At 44.3% G+C, this 19,545-nt stretch overlaps 3 protein-coding genes across 3 annotated transcripts; all 3 read right to left on the bottom strand.

The window, feature by feature from the left end:
* Positions 1-2,293: 2,293 nt before the first annotated feature.
* LOC125538181 (uncharacterized) lies at positions 2,294-3,068 on the bottom strand. The gene is made up of 2 exons (XM_048701463.2): positions 2,624-3,068; positions 2,294-2,539 (listed from the first exon to the last, which is right to left on the bottom strand). Exons 1-2 carry the CDS (start codon positions 2,964-2,966, stop codon positions 2,523-2,525), a joined length of 360 nt encoding a protein of 119 aa, XP_048557420.1. The 5' UTR covers positions 2,967-3,068; the 3' UTR covers positions 2,294-2,522.
* A 3,212-nt stretch (positions 3,069-6,280) lies between these two features.
* LOC147985608 (uncharacterized) lies at positions 6,281-18,723 on the bottom strand. Its single transcript, XM_087544168.1, has 4 exons — positions 18,659-18,723; positions 11,426-11,589; positions 9,385-11,010; positions 6,281-9,257 (listed from the first exon to the last, which is right to left on the bottom strand). The coding sequence occupies exons 2-4, from the start codon at positions 11,574-11,576 to the stop codon at positions 6,400-6,402; spliced, it is 4,635 nt and encodes a 1,544-aa protein (XP_087400294.1). The 5' UTR covers positions 11,577-11,589; positions 18,659-18,723; the 3' UTR covers positions 6,281-6,399.
* LOC125541720 (copper transporter 6) lies at positions 17,443-18,723 on the bottom strand. Its single transcript, XM_048705065.2, has one exon. The coding sequence runs from the start codon at positions 18,168-18,170 to the stop codon at positions 17,640-17,642; it is 531 nt and encodes a 176-aa protein (XP_048561022.1). The 5' UTR covers positions 18,171-18,723; the 3' UTR covers positions 17,443-17,639.
* Positions 18,724-19,545: the final 822 nt, after the last annotated feature.

Below are 19,545 nucleotides of genomic sequence, written 5' to 3'. Positions count from 1 at the left end.
TATCCAACTACAGTTGTGGTCAGGGCGCTACACTTGCAGTTGCATACCTAGTGTACACATGCAACTGCTCCCCCTTTACCGCCGCCCATGGACAAAACAAAGTCCAGTTCCAGTCGGAGGTGACACATGCAGTTGAATGCCTATGGGAAGACATGCAACTACCTCTCCCCCACAAAAAAACCACTAAGTTGAAGTCGCCTTGAAGACATGCAGTTGCATTCAAGCGCAACATTTGCAGTTTGTGCCTAGTGGTAGACATGCACCCCCCCCCCCCTCACACACACACAAAATAGTAAGACATATAGTTGCAGTTGGTGACGACACTTGCAGTTGCACACCTAGTAGCAAACATGCAACTCCCCACTCCCAATCACCCAACAAAACAATAGAAGTTATAGTCAAAGCGGATACTCGCAGTTCCGCACCTAGTGATAGACATGCAACTCCCCCCTTGACAAAAACACCACTAGGAACTAGGTTGCAGTCACACGGGGTAGATATCACATTCTCCACCCACCCACCCTGGCTTGACCCTTTGGCTTTGAGACAAACCACGTCCGGAGGAAGAGAGGAAAAAGGTGGAGGAATACCATAATCCACTACTTCCACACTTACAACTTGATTAGCAATGCTTTAGTCAACAAGAACAATTACAATTATAACTTTAAAATAAATAAAAATAGGAAGAATAAAATGATGCAACAGACAGACAAAAATGAAAACACATTATTATTGAAATAAAAGGGTAATGCATAATAAATCAAAGTAAAAATATATTATTAATTTCCTAAAAAGAGAGGGAAAATAAAACAAATGGCAGAAACTAAAAACCAGGAAAAAAGCATTAAAATAAAATAGAAATGTAAGACACAAGAGAAACAAAAAAGAATAAAAAAATAATACCAATTTAGATGCTTCAGTAAAAACTGTCCGCTCATATAAGAGAAAAAGGCTTGTGTGCATCCCTATCAACTACAAGGCCGCAATAGAAAAGGGCAAAAAGAGCATAGGCCAGGTCTGGCGTATTGATCACTCGCCCATAGAAAAAAGGCTATCATCCATTGTGTATGGCACGTCTGCGCGCCAACATCAACAAACAAGAAAAATGATACATTGTATGAATCTTTGTGTCAAGATCTTATGACTACCGAACGACTGAGACTTGACTAATCCTCATTTGATTGACAATTAGCAAATCCCAAAAAAAGAAAGCTAGCAAGAATCACACTGTTAGAAAGGAAAAAAGTTTTAAAAGATAAAAGACAAACAAAAACATAGAAAAGAAACAAGAAAAATGTGAAAATAAAATTAAACTTTTTTAGCAATAAAAAAACAGCTCATGCCATATGGAACAGAAAATGGAAAGAAAAAAAGGAAAAATAAAAGCCCACAAGCTAAACACAGGTTTAAAAAGTGAGATTCACTAGACAAGAAAAAAAAAGAAGCAGAGACCAACACGTACCTAAGGCCCAGAGTGAAGAAAAAGAAAGAGAGAACAAGGCCCAGGTAGAAACGGCGATACGGGTGCCAGCGACCTGTGCGAGCTGACTTGAATATATACGTACAAAAGACAAAAGTTCCAGCGGGAATCTTAGCACAAAATCTGACGATGAAAGACTCGACCGAGACTTTGTTAAAAATAAGTCGACTGAGTTTTAGCGCATCCGTTTTATATTTGCTTCCACGGAGTGACAATAGCTATTTTGACCTGAAATAATTAGGTGTAGTCATCCGATTAAGATCTTCACATTTTTCTTTGTACTTGCACGAATCTCATGGATGGTACATTATATGAGGGTAGGTTCGTAGGTCGGTAGGTGTATCGCAGACCAACCCGTGTTTGATGGTTAGGAGGACAACGGTAGCTCAAGCCCACCAAAGTTTAAGTTCTAAACTTGACACCCGTGTTCGTATTTTTTTGAATTTATTTCAGACCTTCCAACAATATGTGTTCAGTGGGAGGAGATATTCTTGTCGACTATGAAGACATTTGTGGCGTTTCGTTAATCTTAATATTGTATACCGACTCATTCTCTCGAAGGTACTGATAGGAATAAGATGTGCGTGTGTATATTCATATGTGTGAGTGTATGCGTACGCATGAGCGTCTGCACCTGTACTATGTTAAGAAAAGCCGGTCCCTTTTATCCTCTTTCAAATTTTGTAATAACCAACCTTCGTATGAATATATGCATTTTTGGTGCAGATACCGAGAGAGTGGTAACTTTTTTGTTCGATTTTTTTTTGCAGTGGGTCCATCACTTGTGTGAATACATTCGTTTCAAAGGATCAATTTGCTGACGAACATAACTCTTTTATTATTCTGGGGCATAGCTCGGATAGCTGCAACACCCTCGAGAAACAAAGGTACTCATACTCAAGAACATAACACAGAGGCAGTACATACACCTCTGAAACAGGGCGTTCCACATCATGGAACTAACATTATTCGTGCTTGATAAACAACACTCAGCAGCATCCATTCATCGCCAGCGCATCAAGTGGCCTCAGGGCTCAGTGGCTCAGGGCAGAGTGTAAGCTGCAAAAAGAGCAAGGATTTTCAGACAGGGAGCAACAGCACATAATTAAGCCATGGCACTGCCAGGTGACCCGTTTTGCGTACCTCCGCACTTGTAGCCGACCGGGCGGTCGACGAGGTTGCAGCGCTTGGGGATGGACATGGCGGCCTCCGGCTTGATGCCGGCGCTCTTGGCGGTGTCGGAGAGCATGACGGCGCAGAGGCACTTGGGGCTCTGCTTGCCGATGGTGTGCACCGCCGCGCAGCACCCGCTGGACGGCGCCGACTTGGGGTCCTGCCCCGCCGACGCGCACGGCGCCAGCTTGAGCGCCATCTTGTCCGCCGGCGTCTTCCCGCACTCGCCGGCCCCGTGCGCGCCGCGCGGCGCCGCGAGGCACGCCGCGGCCGCGACCACCAGAGCGAGCACCAGCAGACTCCTCATCGACATCGTCGCCTCGCCGCGATCGCTAATATGTCAGTGTGGCTCTGTATTGCTCACTACGTCTGCGTGCTGCTCGTAAGCTAGCTGCTGCCTGCTTCATGGCCTCGGAGCTGATGCTTATATAGTGGTAGCGTCGAGTGTGGCTGTGGCGACCGACCCGAGCTCATGATGGCCGCGGGAGTCGGTGGAGCGAGCACTGACGCACACCGGCGCGGGCTGCGTCGGCACGCGGCGCCTGGGCCAACGGCGTGGCGCCAAGCTCGACCAGGCCGCAGCTAGTGGGTTGTTGTGCCCTACGCGAAGTTTCGCATACGTGCTTCCACACGGCGCGCCGCGCCGGCCGGCAGCTTAATCGTTAGTTAAAGGGCTGTTTGGGGCATGCGTGAAGCAGCCAAAGCACTGTGAACAACGTGCCTTGGGACGTTTGCTTTGGGGGCATGCGTGAAGCAGCCAAAGCGCTGTGAACTAATAAGTGGCTGGTTTGGTTATGGGGTTGTTTCGGTGGATGCGGCACTTGGATTTGATATTGTCAAAATTAACTTGATTTGGGTCGGGAAGAAATTAAAGAAGTGGTCGTCCCTGGTGCGGTGTTGCCGCGTCGCCGTGTCGCCGGCGTCGGTGGTGGTGCCATCATTTTGTGAACCCGCCTATTTTCTGTACACCTCGGAGAGTTGTACTACTTCTTTTTTGGTTTTTCTTGAAAAAAAGTTTTTTTTACGGCTGGAGACTTATTGTTCAAGTATAGACAGCCGTACGTTCTTTTACATCAAAGTACTCGTTATTGCAAAGTGATCATCATAGTATTTTTTACAAGAATATATCAATAATCTCTACAAGTGGATCTTCCGTCCACCCCACACACATCTTACTTTTAACTAGTTTGGCTAAATCATGAGCAACACAAATGGGTCTCTCTAGAAGCATGCTCAAAAACAACATGCGGGAAATCATACGCAAAGGTTATATATAGACAATCAAACTTGTTTATAAAGCTAGGAACCGTTTATGCGAATGCTGTATCTCCCTTGTAGCTCTATCTCGCCCGCGTATGGCCCGGCCTAGTTAGTAACGTGTGTGCTCGGATCGGGTCTGATCGCTGCTGCGTTAGTTCGTTTCTTTTTTCTATTTTCTTTTTTTCTTCGGTTTTTTGTTGTTTTTTATATATTTATATTTTGATTTTCTTTGCTTCTTCAATGATTTTTTGGGTTTCTTTCTTCCAACTTTATACTTTGTTTTTTCTTGGGTTTCCTTTTTATTCTTTCTCAGGTTTTATTGGTTTTTTAACACATGTCTAACTTTTCTCACTACACAGCATATATTTTTACTGCACACATGAAACATTTTTATGATACACGTTGGATGTCTTTTAAATACATGCCGCAATTTTTTTTTAAAATACATGTTTTGAACACTTTTTTGAATAATGGTATCATTTTCCAAACATGCATTGGTACCCTTTTTTAATGACAAAAATACAATTTTAAACTACATGATTAATTTTTTACATTGTGTAAAAATATTTTTAAATATCATCAACATTTTGTGAAACGTGAGAATATTTTCTAAAAATGTCACGTACATTTAAGCGGTAATGATTGTATTTTCAAATTACACTAACATTTTTTTACATTGTACAAACATTTTTTTTAATTTGATGAACATTTCTTTGAAACACAAGAATATTTATTTCAAATGCCAGGTACATTTTTTAAATGGCAATAAACAACTTTTAACCTACACGAGCATGTTTCTATTTGTATAAACATTTTTATAAATGTGCATGAACAATGTTTCGAAACACGAAATTTTTTCTTTGAAATGTTATGTACATTTTTTTAATGGTACGAAACATTTTGTTTATATCATGCAAGCGTTTTTTACATTGTATACACATTTGAAAATAACACACAGTACTAGAACAATATCCCCTTTTGGTTTTCTGTGGTGCTGATCTTCCAAGCCGGGCGTGGCCACGGGGTGGGCAAAGGGAACGGGTAATGGCCCGCGGCTAGCTGCCGTGGCGGCGGCGCCGGGTTCGCAGCGTGATGGAGGCTTTGCGGATTTTCCGGAAGAACTCGTGCGTGTTGGTCTCCAAATCAGTGGGCTGCTCGTGCATGAGGAAAGCTTGTAAGGGTGTTCTCTCCGAGTCCATGTCTGGCCGAGTCGGGGACCTTTGGGGCTGCGGTTCTGGCGCCGGCCACCAGCGAGGCCGCATCTCGCCGTTGCTGATCTGGAAAGACATAGGCGGCCGCCGGGAGGCCACAGGCGCCGAGGCAGAGAGTTTCGGCGTTGCGCTGAAGGGCCAGTTGTGTGTCAGGCGGAGGAAGAGCAATAGGTATGAATCTCTTTATAAGTAATTTAAGATCTGGTGATACTTATAAAATTATATGCAGTTAAAATTTCTACTTAGCAGATAACCTCTACATACATACTGTTGATATTCATGTATGGACTATTTGTAGGATGCGCCGTCGCTCGCTCCTCCCAGTGGCGTACCGCCACCAACCATACCTTATGCAGAGGGAAGATGTACATCGCAGCATCACCCCCAACCTCTTTGGCCGAATGGATTTGGCGGAGCCTGAACAGGTATTAAAATCCCTAATTTTTTCTCCATGTCACATCAGCTAAATTTCATTCCAGATTATAAATCGATGGGTAGAATCGTCATGCCGCAATCACTCTCAAGATTAAGTAAATTAGATATTTAGATCTCCAGGCTGCAGCCACTTTTTCATGGAGCTGGTAGAATAGAGATTGAGATTTGGGGACTATTCATTAGAGGGAATCTTAGAGTTGGGGATCATGTCTTCTGGACGTCTTAATATGAGAGAGATGATGGTAGATTCAATAAATTTGATATCCATTCTAAAAAAATGGTACGATCTGTATTATTCGCTTTCAATTTATTCCTCAAGTTTATAGAAATATTAATGTACAAAAAAACTTATTTGTGGAAACACTAAAGATTTAGATACAGAATTGATGAATGGGAAATTGTATATTTTGTTGAAAGATTAAAGTACATATGTACACATACATTTATTTGGTTGAGGAGGCTTCGTTGATGCCTATTTTTTTAGAGAAACAAACCGTAAGAGAGATGAGAATGTTAGTGCAAGAGAGATTAGTAATCGCTAATTAGGTGGAATTCATTGGTGAACTTTCTCCAGAACGATCAAATATAGTACTGCATGTAGCTACCTAAAGATTTTTATCCTTCAGTTTCTTTTAAAGACGATAGAAGAGAGATAGAAATTATTCAGGGATAAGTAACTAATAAACAAAAAAAGTAATATTGTGTGGAGAGATCAAACATATATATGCTGATTAGCTACGTAAAATGAACACACCCACCAAGTACATATTTTGTTGATAACATGTGGTTAGGTTGTCTTATTTTTTGCGGGAAGATTGTCTTGATCAACTGCACTGTAAATTAGAATATCTCTTTATAAACAATATTTTTTGCGACATCTTCAGTTGGACACTCTTTGTCATTGATCAGCACCTTCAATCCTTCCTTGTTTGTCACTCTTGATAATGCCACATACAGTTGTCCGTGGCAGAACACTTGCTTAGGCAAATATATTCCTACCTTGTTTAAGGACTGACCTTGGCTCTTGTTTATCGTCATTGCGAAGCACACTGATAATGGATATTGCCTTCTTTTCAGCACGAATGGCCATTTTGAGTCGCTGGGTGACATGATTATTCGAGGTACGTATACCTTGTCACCGATGTGTGTTCCTGTGATTATTTGTGTCTCGATGTATTTGTTTCCAAGTTGTGTTATTGTCATTCTTGTACCGTTGCATAAACCCGCTGCTTGGTTGATGTTGCGCAGGAGCATGACCGGCAAACCCACTTTGAGTTTTAGCTCATGGTCTGGGATTCCTGGGGATGTCAAGGTGTTTAGGAATTCAGTAGGCTGCATGTTCATCATGATATTGGTGTTTGTCGTTGCCTTGCACACGGTGTCCAGGCTTAGGTATGTCACCTCATCACCTTGTATTTGGCTCATGATGTGGTCGTTTATCTCCTTGACTGTATCATTTCTTGGACAGAGTATTGCTCTTTCTTCTAGGTAATCCCGCTCACGGTATTTTTGCAGCAAGTTTGGATATATGCTTTCGACGATTAGTTCTTTATGATTTTCTCCTTTCTGTAGCAGTAGGTCCTTTGGTATTTTTATCCAATCCTCTCCTTCATCTGATGCTGTTTTCCCATCGCCAATTTGTAGTATCCACTCTGCAAATTCGGCGACCTTTTGCTTTTGTATTGGATCATCTGACAAACACTTCAGCCGCATGTTTTGTGTTAACTCAAATATTTCAAAGTGTTTCCACAGATATGACCTTTTGATTGTAGCATTAACTATTTGTTCTCTCCTTCCTTTGGTTATAACCGGTAGGATTTGTCTGAAGTCGCCTCCTAGTATAATTGTCATTCCACCAAATGGCTTTTCGTCGCTGTTTTCGTTAGTGAACCTGAGAATATCTCTAAGGCTTTTGTCTAGTGCCTCGAAGCAGTGTTTGTTTGCCATAGGAGCTTCGTCCCACAATATAAGTGAGGTCTTCTTTAGTAGTTCAGCCAAATGTGAGCCTTGTTTTATTTCACACGTTGATTCTTCAGTTATATTAAGTGGAATGCGGAACCTTGAGTGTGCTGTTCTTCCACCTTGGAGAAGCAACGCTGCAATGCCACATGATGCCACCGCAAGCACTATCTTCCCCTCTGATCTTAGCTTCGTCGTTAGTGCTTTCCATAGATAGGTTTTTCCTGTGCCACTGTAGCCTTCGACAAATATCTGCTTTCCTAGCCCTTTGTTGACGGATTCCATTATTTTATCAAAGGCTTTCTTCTGGTCTTGGTTAAGATTGTTTAGTATGGTTTTGTGCTCATCCTTGAGTTTCTCCATGTCGTAGTTGACCTCTTCGTTTATTAGTCTGTTCCCAAGTTCATCTAGCTCTGCAGCATTTGGTAGCTCTATCTCTGTATATTCCTTTAATGACTTTCCTACTTGCCTCATCAGTTTTTCTATCTCAATCAGACCATACGCTTGTTTCTGTGTGTTGGTGAGCTGAAGCGTTGGAATGTTTAGAATAATCCTTCTTTTGTATTGCATATCTTCACACAATGCCTCCCATGTTGAACCCCACAATATCTTTGGGTTTGTGACCTCGCAATGGGACAATATGGTGGTGAATAACTGACGCAGTTGTGCTCCTGATGCCCAACTTGATGCTTCATTGATACAGTCAATCCACTCAGTGTCATCATCCAGAAATCCAAGGGCTTGGCATGCTGATTTGTACGTTGGGTGAGTGACTCCATCAATGGTCCTAATGTCCTCAAATGATGTGCATCCTTTCTTGGTGTTTAGAAGCATCCTCAGATAATGTCGCTCACCACTTGCGGGATGTGCATAGTAGATTCTTCCAATTGCATAGTCCCTTTTTCGCTTCTGCCAACATTTTGTTTCACGTTTCCATACAAATTTTGTAGGGAATTCTGCATACGTTAATTCTTTCCCTAGCTCATATATTTTATTTGCCTCCATCCATTGAATGAACTTGGTACTTTTAGATCCTTCCCTTGTAACTATCTTGTCAAGATCAGTCGAGTCAGGAAAAATCACTTGCTGCTCATTTTCAAGATGGAAAGGTAGCCTCTCAACGGCTGGATCACGATAGTGAAGATCAAACTGGAATATCCTCCAGCATGCTTCTGATGTTGATATGTATCTCATCTCTAGGTATTTCTTGATCTCGTCAGTTTCGTTTGCTGTGAGCCTTTCCTTGAGCAAGGTTGTAACTTGATCGTCGTCTTTGTCGATATACTTATATAGGTACTTGATTGATCTAGACCTATTGCACCATTCGACATTTATGTGAGCTTGAAATTTGACCAGAAGATCTCGGTTGTATGGCACGACAAATCTGTTGTCGAGCATGACCACTCCCTTTTTGATTTGCCTTCCGTCGTCCTTCCTTTTATATACTGGAAACCCGTCCTCGTCGATGGTAGTACTAACATTGTATCTTTTTGGGAAATGCTTGCTGCATCTATGGCTCACCATGCATGGTGAGTTTTGCTTAGCCTCTCCACATGGGCCATGCATCATGAAGTTCTCGACAGCTCCAAATGCCTCAGGATCCTCGTCCTTGTTTGGGATCTCAGCGCTTATTATTTTATCGATTTGCGATGGTTCTGGGTACTTGTCTTTGTCCTTCAGAAATATTAGTATGTGGGCATGCGGGAGTCCTCTCCTCTGGAATTCTATTGTGTAGATAACTGCAGTTGGTTAATAATAGTTTGTTAAATTTAGGTAAAATTGAAATGCATCTTACTAAAGGGTAAGAATTGTCTGACTATAAGATGACGCATGAAAGAGTAAATATTGATAGTTGATGGGACTTACTTGCAAGTGTTTCTCCAAAGTATTTCTTTTCTTTTATGTCTCTCATTAGCTCCTTTAGTTTTATCATAAATACTCTGTCCAAAATATCTGGCCGATCGGCTGGCTTTTGGCCACCTCCCGCTTCATCTAGCATGTATTGGATCTCAGGCCACTTTGCATTGCATGTGAATGTTATAAACAGGTCTGGGTATCCAGCCCAACGACATATCGCGAATGCATCTTGCAAGTATTGTGCCTTGTTTCTTCTACCACCTGTAAAAGATGAAGGCACAATTATCCTCTTTCCAACCTGCTCTGTTCTTGTGTCCCCTCGCTTAATTGCATCCTGCAATCCACTGTAAAGTTCAGTTCTTAGCTTTCCTTGATTGTGTCGGATCCAGTTTAGTCTATTTTGCTCGATACATGTGTATACATCCACCCAAAATTGCAGTGACAGATGCCCAGACTTGAGCAATAACATTCCTTGGTCTGGACGTTGCTGTAGGCAGAATGCATAGTAGTCCAACAACGTTACGTATTTCCTGCTGTTTTTAGCTCCTTTTGTTTTCTTGTACGGTATCTCAAGTTTAAAACCATCTTCTCCATATGGGAACAACAAAGGATATTGCATGGACATGAATTTCGGGTGGATCTCTGATATCCTTTGTGGCACCATATTTTTGTACTCAACAACAATGTCACGTCCTTCACTCTCTCCAGTTGGATCTCTTACTACCAATGCTGCAACTTCAGATGCGGATGGAAGGTTGTGTGTTCCGTTCCTTTTTCCTAGTATCCGAAGTGTGTAATCATGGTAGTCTCCTTCTTGGAATCTATCTCTTGCCATTCTGAATGTTTTTGCGAGGATGTTGTTGTCGTCAAGCATTATTTGCAATTCTTTGACAATGTTGGGGTCCACTGTTGATTTATTATCATTGCATCTTGACGCACTTATCCTGTTTGCCACCTCATTTTCAGTATTATAGATGTACAGCTGTGCAAACCGAGGTTTGTCTGTACCTTCAGGTAAAAGAGTTCCGATGTGGTGGTAGTTCTGTCCATGCAAACGAAAAACATAAGGTCCTTTGTGAGTGTTTATTTCCTTGTCCACAACTCCTCCCATGGATGTGAATGAAAACATTGAGTTGTATGACCTTATATTTTCTTTGAAGTTTACTGAATCCTGTCCTTCACTTCTTAAGAGGTTTCTGAGGTATGGTGGAGGCTCTCTTAGTGGTGGCAGATCGATTTTTCCCTGTTTGCAGCATATTCCAAAAGAGGGTGTCTTTGTTCCTTTGTTTGAATTTAATCTTTCTTCACACCATAGCAATGCTTTGCAATACTGGCATTTGTATGTTGGCCTTCCGAAGTTCCATGCCTTTCTATTAGCACTTGTCGAGGTTGTGGTTCTGTTGTTGTCTCCAACATTGATTCTAATGTTGTTTTTGTTGCTTCCGCTTCTTGCACACTTCAATTCCTTATCTTCTTCAGCACTATCCTTTCTCAATCGTTTAGGAGCCTCTGTGTTCGTATTTCTTCTTCCCTCTCCAGTCCTTGTCTGCTTTGTGCTCCTTGAGTTTAGAGGTTGTTCTTCCTTTCTTTTTGTATGATGAGCTGCTGGGGCTGACGTATGCTGGACTGTCATCTCTGCAAATGTGATTTTGTCAGTGACGTTTAGAGTTTTCTTAATATAGTATCATGTACTATGATTTATGTTGTACTCCCTCGATAACTTAATGAGACGTTTTTTTGACACTATCAAAAAATGTCTTATATTAAGTTACAGAGGGAGTACTTAATAATGTTTTGCCATTGCAGACATGAAAGTGCATTTGGAGATATGATGAAGAGACTAATAAGGTGTCACATAAAGTACATTTATCTGGTATGACGGCACTATAAATCAACAATTGTTCAATAGGTGTCATGGTAGTGTCAGGATGCATTAAAAACATGCTTTACAGTTTAGTATTAGAAGAGTTTTGACATAGAATATTAGAAGGAAGGTTGAGCTGAGATCAAAATGCTGACACACATGTGAGGAATTGCATGTGGATATTACCTGGTGTTGATGTTGTGTCTTCAATTTGGTGGACGTTTCTTTGCGCCTTCGATTGTTTGGGCGTCGCGGGCGTATATTGGATGCAAGTTGCTGGATTTGTTGACATGCCTTCGATTTGTCGGCCATCTCGTGTGTTCGATTGTCTCGGCATCTTGAAAAAGGAGCTATTGTGAGAAAATGCAGCATGGGTCAGACCCAAGAGTTTAATCATAAATATCATCTTATAAAATCATGGTTGAATGATGATTATGTGATGTAAGTAGTGACCATACGTCTTGTTTGTTCTCCGAGACTATGATCTGACTGTTTGACTAATGTATCTTGAAGAAGGGACTAGTATTGTGTGATTATCTCAGGATAAAAGTAATTTTCTAGAAATATGTTCAATGTTAAGGAAGTTAAAATAATGCGCAGATTATAAAAAGAGGAAATATGTAATACCCTGATGCCTTTGCCTGTTTAGTCATCAAAGAACTGTTGAATCGGTGAGTTGCTTTGAATTCGAGAAAATGCATCAATCGGCGATGAGTTTATTTTTTTTGAAAGATCCAGCATGTTGCTGGCTCACATTGATCATAAGCAGGAAGCAATGGAAAAGAAATACATGGTGAGGATCCTAAGATCAAAAGAGAATAAAATGGTGAGAAAACACAAAAAAGAGGGCAGGTGGTTCTGCAAAGGGCAGCTCTAGGCATTGGGCTCCTGCCTGTCTCCACAGTTGTACTTGTGCACAAATGGCGGCCACCACATCCTTTCTCTTTGCTAGCTTCCCTCTGAAAGTGCAATGGTTTCGTTCCATCCATAATTCCCATAATACCATAATGATCAGTGCCTTGATCCCCTTCCTGTCCAGTCCTTTGGTGCCCATGACCATTCTTTCTGCTATATCCAAAGACTTGCGCAGACCATCCCAGCTAGAGGGGTGAAGTGCCTGACAGCCCGACCATGTTGCAACTTTGGGCCAGATTTGTTTGGCAAAATCACAATGCCAGAACAGATGTACCGAGGATTCTATTTGCCTAATGCACACTTGACAAAAGTAGTTGTTCTGCCAGCCACGTCATTGCATCACAATCTGTCGAGGTGGAGTAGCCAGGTGAAAATTTTCAGCTGCCCAGGTGTCCCAGAACAAACTTTTGAAGGTCGTCTTGCAGGAACCATTGAACTGAGCCCTATAAGCCGATGTTGTTGTGTATTGCCCGCTGGCCTCAAGATTCCATCTGATCTCATCTTGCACCCCCTGCCTAAGGTTGCCCACTGCCCCTCTAATTTTTCTAGCCATCATCAGGAAGTCATTTTGATCAAAAAGAAAAAAAACATCAGGAATTCATGAAGAAATTATGATGTGTTTCCATGGGCAAGATCATTAATCCAAGTATCATTTGCAATTGCTGCACTGACTATTCCTGCGCCCAAAGGAAACGCCTTCTTGATCTGTCAACTCCTTTGAGAAATTTCTTGGGTACTCTCAATGTCGTTAGGGCAAAGGTAGGGAGCGAGCTCAAGACTGAGCGAACAAGGACCCGACGGCCAGCAATGGACATCAGCTTGCCCTTCCACCTTGCCAGGCAAGCACAGATGCGATCAAGGATGAACTGAAGGTGCACCATCCGAAGCCTTGTGAGCAGTGGCGGAGCCAGGATTGGCTGACGCCCCAGACGAGAAACTAAGTGTAAAAAAAATCCAGTTTCAAGCATAGTTTTAAATAGCCGGCTATAGCCCCGCTATAGCTCTGCTATAGCTGTTTGAGCATGTTGTCGCTAAATGATTTCATGTACAATTTGCCGCTATAGTCTCGCTATAGCCCAGCTATAGCTGTTTTTAAGGGTCGCCGCTATATGCCATAGCCCGCTATTTAAAACATTGGTTTCAAGGCATATAAAGTCAAGTTATAACTAATAAAAATCCAAACACAATGTTCAATGGCGGTATTTCTTCATTCACAGTTTAACTAATAAAGTAAGACATATTAAAAGACAATATCTAGCATATAAATGATACAAAAGATGGTACCAAATCAAAGGATTGATTCATATGAGCCTCCTATGACTGCATGTTCAATAAAGAAAGACATATGATGTCTCTCCTCCAAGGGTGACTAGGGTTCCTGCCGCCCGGCAGCGGCGGCGGCGCCATTCTGCCTCGTCCCCTGTGGCTTTAGGTCCATGGGGCGTGGTGGATCCCGGCCCTTGCCGGCGGGAGGACTCTGTTCTTAGACATTTATTTGAGTTTTTTTGGGCTTATGTCCTACTCAGGAAGGCGAGATGGTGGCGTCTCCCTCAAGATGGAATCAGGTTCTCCCTGCCTAGCCCCCATCCTGATGGTGCGTCTAGCATTGTCGGATAGGGTGTGGAGGTGTTTCTTCAGCGGATCTCACACAATTCAGTCGGTGGTTGTATTTGATGCGCTTGTCTTATAAGGCCTTAGTACGACGACTTCCGACTATCTACTACATGCCAGCTCCGGCGAGGGAGGGCGATGACGACGGCACGATTTTGGCTCGCTTCAGTGCTTGTAGTCGTCGTTAGGTGGTTTACGAACTTGAATGTAAGTTTTATTATTTTTAGTGTTCATTGTACTGCTATATTTGAAGATGAATAGACTAAAAGTTTTTCGGCAAAAAAATTATAAATTTTGAAATACAAATCAGTGCATTCAAGTAATTTTTTTTAAAAAAACTTAGCAGGTTTAATAACAAATGCAAAATGTGAATTACTAAATCGGATTCCACATTTATCTTCTCTGCAGAACAACAAAAGTAAGTAAAACAATATAAAAAGGGAAAGAATTAAAGATCATGTTTGAATCAAGCCTCAAATAGTGACAACTAGCAAGAGAAATTCCCTGCAAAAGAACTAGCACGAGAAAATGGGATTTGAAAACAGTGGCAACTAGCAAGAGAAATCTCTTCATCAACTAGCCTAAGATGGGTCATCTTCCTTTTCTAGACAAAAAGACTCCCGTACGCAACGCACTAGCAGCTCAGGCTTTTGCGGAAAGTCCTTTCTCAGCCCGAGCTCAAATGAGCTCGGGTGAACAATAAAATCAAAAAATATTTTTAAAATGTTTAAAAAATTCTGAAATTTTTTTGTGGTAAAAATTGACAAATATTTTAACTGCTTGCAAAATTTCATCTTCATATCACATTTGTACAAGGCGTGGCCAAAAAAAAAACAAAATCAATGCTCCAAAATGCTTTGAAAGTAGCATTTTCAGAGCATCCATTTTGTTTTTTTGTCACGCCTTCCACGAATGTGATCTGAAGATGAAATTTTGCAAGCAGTTAGAACATTTGTCAAAGTTTATCACAAAAAAATTTCAGAATTTTTTGAACACTTTTAAAATGTTTTTTGATTTTACTGTTCATTTGAGCTCGGGTGTAGATAGCGGAAAGTCCTTTCTCAGCCCGAGCTCAAATGAGCTCGGGCTTTTGTGTCTTTCTTGTTTTCATTCACTTTTTTATTAATTGAAGTGGGCTGCGCCCCAGGCCAGTGTTTTGTTCAATGGCCCGGCAAGAGGGGTAGGAAGTGGGCTGCGCCCCAGGCCAGTTTTTTTCTCTCTAGATATATAGGCTGAGAAATTTCTCATGCCCCAGGCCATTGCCTGGGCTGCCTGGGGGCCAGATCTGCCCATGCTTGTGAGGGTGATGGGCAACCCAGGATGGGTCATTGGAAAACTGGTGATCTAACCTTCAAAGCTCTGAAGAACTTGCTGCATATTGATCTCCTCAGGTCTGATGAGTGTAGTTGTTGATTTCTGAAAGTTTATTTTGAGGCCCGTCGCCATACCAAAATTTTGGATGATCTCCATCAGGACCTCAATCTCCTGTTGCATGGGGTTTGCTAAAATGACCGGCGCCATCTGCATATAGACTGATCCGTAGCTTGATATCCCTGCCAGGCAGTGGCTGAATCATCTCTTGCTCTGTTGCGGTTTGTAGTAGGCGGTGGAGGGGGGCAATGGCAATGATAAAGAGCAGGGGGGGCAAGGAATGATAAAGAGCAGGTGAATCATCTCTTGCTCTGTTGCGGCTTGTAGTAGGCGGTGGAGGGGGTCAATAGCAATGATAAAGAGCAGGGGGGCAAGGAATGATAAAGAGCAGGGGGCAAGGGGTACCATCCGCTACTGCTATTCTCACCATGCCCGACAACTGTTCGATGGATCGCCGGAGTTGAAAATAGTTGTCCCGTCTTCTTTCTAGCAATGGATTCCGATTTGAAGTACATATACAAGAAGTATGTTGAGTCGTCCGACGGCTCGTCGAATGAGAAGGAGTACTCTGCTGAGACGGTGATGATGCAGGCGGCCTTTGAAGACGCGGAGCATGCTCTCAATTTCAAGGGCTCAATCAAGGGTCATCGAGTGCTCAACCGCAACAGGGCGCACATGCATTTGACACTGATGGCCGACTACTTTGCCCCCGATGCACTATTTGCTAACCATTTTCGCCGCCGTTTTCAGATGCGCAAGACTGTCTTTGATCGTTCGTACCATGGCGCCCGCTTCTACGATGACTACTTCATCCTGAAGAAGGACGCCGCGAGAATGGTTGGCTTCTATGGTTACTAGAAGTGCATGACCGTACTCCGGATGCTTGCATATGGCACGGCCGCTGATTCGTGGGACGAGTACCTACGGATATCTGAGAGCACATGCGGAGATGCCATGGTCAAGTTTACAACTGCCGTGGTCAAGGTGTTCGGACCTCAGTACCAGAGAGAACCAACTGTGGCAGACATTGAGAGGCTCTTAGCAATCTCAGAAGCAAGAGAAAATGGAAGAACTGCCCGAAGGCTTTACAAGGGCAACATCAAGGTCATTTTAAGAAGCCCGTCATCATTCTTGAAGCAGTTGCATCACAAGATCTTTGGATTTGCCATGCTTTCTTCGGTATGTCCGGGTCTCACAATGACATCAATGTGCTGCAACAATCACCGTTGTTTGCGAGGCTGACTGAAGGAAAAGCTCCTCCTTGCCACCATACTATCAATGGACATGAGTACAACATTGGCTACTATCTAGTTGACGGTAGCTAACCTCCATGGGCTACCTTTGTCAGCACCATCTCAAGCCCAGTTGGCCAGAAAAAGGCTCACTTTGCCGAAAGACAAAAGGTGGCTAGAAAGAATGTCGAGAGGTCATTTGGAGTTCCGCAAGCCCGTTTTGCAGTTGTTTGTGGACCTACTAAACAATGGGATCCGAAAACCTTGTGGGAGGTGATGACATGTTGTTTGATCATGCACAACATGATCGTCGAGGATGAGAGTGACGATGTCGCGGCAACTCTAGAATTTGAGAACATGGGTGATCCTATCAACTTTCGAGTCAGAATCCAACCACATTTGAGGAGTTTATTTAAATGCATCAACAAATTCAGCATCGACCAACTCATGAGCAGCTGAAGGAAAATCTGATTAAGTATCAGTGGGCGGCGAAAGGGGAGAACAATGTTGGGATGTAATATTTGAACTTCTTTTAAATTTAAACTAGTGCTGCATGCGCCTATTTGATCGTGCAGACTTGATTTTTTATTTAAGAAAGACTCGATGTATACGGCTACGGTTGGATGACGTCCTCTCGCGTCCGTGTCCATGGACGAATGCGGAGGAAATTTGCGGGTCACCATTGGAGATGCCCTAACCTTGCCCAATATAAAATACACACAGTTGTTAGTTACGTTGCCTGAGTTTTTTTTTTTTTGCGTGCATTACTTGCCTTTTTTTTGACTTCATTACTTTCACATCTACTAAAATATTAGCCGTTGATAAACCTTAGTTTTAGTGTACAATTATATAATAGATAGATATCCCCGGAAAAAAAATAGATAGATTCAACCTTTTAGTAAAAAAATAACGTATGTGAGCATCGGAAGCTCTTCCTCCTACATCGTGGACATAATAAAAACTGCACGCATAATTTGATGGAGGAGTTTAGTTTGAAGAGTTTATCAGTTTGGGAATTCGAGGATGGAGTCTAAACATGGACAATAGTTGAGAGAAACAAAATAGACACCTTCGTAAAACGAAATCACTAGTGGTTGCTGGTTAGTCGCTGTATAAGACAGATGCAAACACATGTTTCAGCAAGTATCTGGACTTGTGGAGTAGGAGTAGGAATGTAGGATTTAGGGGTACCAGTACACATTGGATCCGACATAGTGATAGGGCCGGGCTAGTACAAGAAGATCACAGAAGCAACTTTCACCGGAATCTGACTAAGGCTTGGACGGGTGCGACGGCGGGACGCCACAGAGCTCAGGGGATGTGACATTCCCGCGCGCCGCGCCTGTGCGCACTCTGCTCCGCGCGAAGAGGAACCCGACGGCGTGGCCGGCGACTGCCGCGAGGAGGATGCCGACGTTGAACGACATGACGGCCAGCATCACCAGGTAGGCCATCCCCATCCTGGCGGCGTGCACCGCCGTCAGCAGCGCCGCAGATGCCGCCGTGGCCGGGGCGCCGTCCTCGCCGCGGCGGGCGAGGCGGCGCGAGAGCAGGGCGAGGGCCTCGGTGAGCGCGGCGAGGGCGAGCACGAAGAGGAGGCAGAGGAGGTACATCCCGGCGCCGCGCTCCCCCGGCCAGCCCGGGAAGAGGACCACCGCGCGGTCGCCCCAGAAGAAGGTCATGTGCATCATCCCCATCATTGTGTGCGGCGGTGCTGCCCCCTTCGTTGCCGCGTGGTCGGCCGGCGGTGGCGGCATCGGCATCACCCCCATGCCGCCGGCGTCGCCATTCATGTCCCTCATTGCTGGATGTTTCTTGGGTTCCTAGTGAAGCGAAGGGGAGGCTCTGGGGCAGCGGGATGCAGCGCAGATATAACGTGACCGGTGGCGCGGAGGAAACTTACTAAAATCAGGAGAAGCGCAGGGCAGCGCGGTGGGAGCAGCGGAGCACGGAGCTCTGAGCGTCCGTCTCGTGACCGCACTGAGCAACCGAGGAGGGGACCGGCCGGCGTCGCGGTTGCTTGTCGCCTGCTCAGCCGCGCGCGCTCGATCGAGACGTTTTGTAGTACGTACGCCGTAGCGGCCACAGATTGGCTCGGCCCAGCATTATTTTCTCAGCATCTCATCCGAGGCGGCGAGGATAGTTTGGTAGAGCTAAGGTTCTGCTACTGTATTGTCAACTCCTACCGGTGGTATTGGTTTCCGTCTGCCAAAATTCCGACTCCGACTACTGGTGTCCGGTGGTTTTGCTGGGGTGCGCATTAGGTTGGCGTGAGAAAAGCATGCCCAACCTGCCAGTCACGCGCGCAGGTGGCGTCGCTAGTGACACCGATCCAACTCTGGAAGCTCTCTCATTTGATGGAATCTCAATCTACTCACCAGGGAGTATTTAATGGGTTTTCCTGTGCAAGCAACAAACACTGCAGTCTGCAGAGCTATAGTGCATACCCTAGGTTTCAGGTCCATTTCGAATATTTTGAATGCCACACCACCGCATTATTGTTCCTTGTTGTGTGTGCCACTGTCACGACATGTTCATACTCCATGTTCATACTAGTATTGACCTAATTTTAAAGAATTATTAGCATCAGAGCATCTATAACCGGACCTCCTAAACTCGTCTCAAATATCCGGATAAACCATCCGGTCACATTTTTTAATTCAGACGGACCTCTCAAACGGCCCTCAAACGCCTGGACTAACCGGCACCCCCCATATTCAGCCCAAATATGGGGCGGATACGAGGGCGTCCGGGCACGTCCGTTACGTCGAACTGACGGCGTGGCCCCACACGGACTCGCCAGGAAACCCAACGGTCCGACGGGTGCCTCGACCGTCGCTGCGGTGGGAACGTCGCGTCGCGCCGCTCTGGCTAGCCGGCTATTTAAGCCAGCTGGCGCCCCACAACCCTAACCCACCCCCCCCCTCTCCGTGCCGCCGGTCCGAGCCCATCCACCTCCCCCTCTCCCGCTCCGGCGCTCTGTCCACGCTCCAGCACTCCGCCATGGTCCGTAGCAAGATCACGTACTATGCCATGCTGACGCCGGAGCGCCGCTACGAGATCCAACAGCAGATCCGGGCAAGGGAAGCTGCGCGCGCCGCCCTGATCACTGTCGGGCTTCCTTCGGACTCGCCGGAGCGGGAGGAGGAGGAGCAGCCGGGGGAAGGGGAGTAGAAG

Source organism: Triticum urartu, chromosome 2A (genome assembly GCF_056163025.1).
Source record: "Triticum urartu cultivar PI428250 chromosome 2A, HENAU_Tu73, whole genome shotgun sequence".
NCBI lineage: Eukaryota > Viridiplantae > Streptophyta > Magnoliopsida > Poales > Poaceae > Triticum > Triticum urartu.
This window is presented reverse-complemented; position numbering and strand designations above follow the sequence as displayed.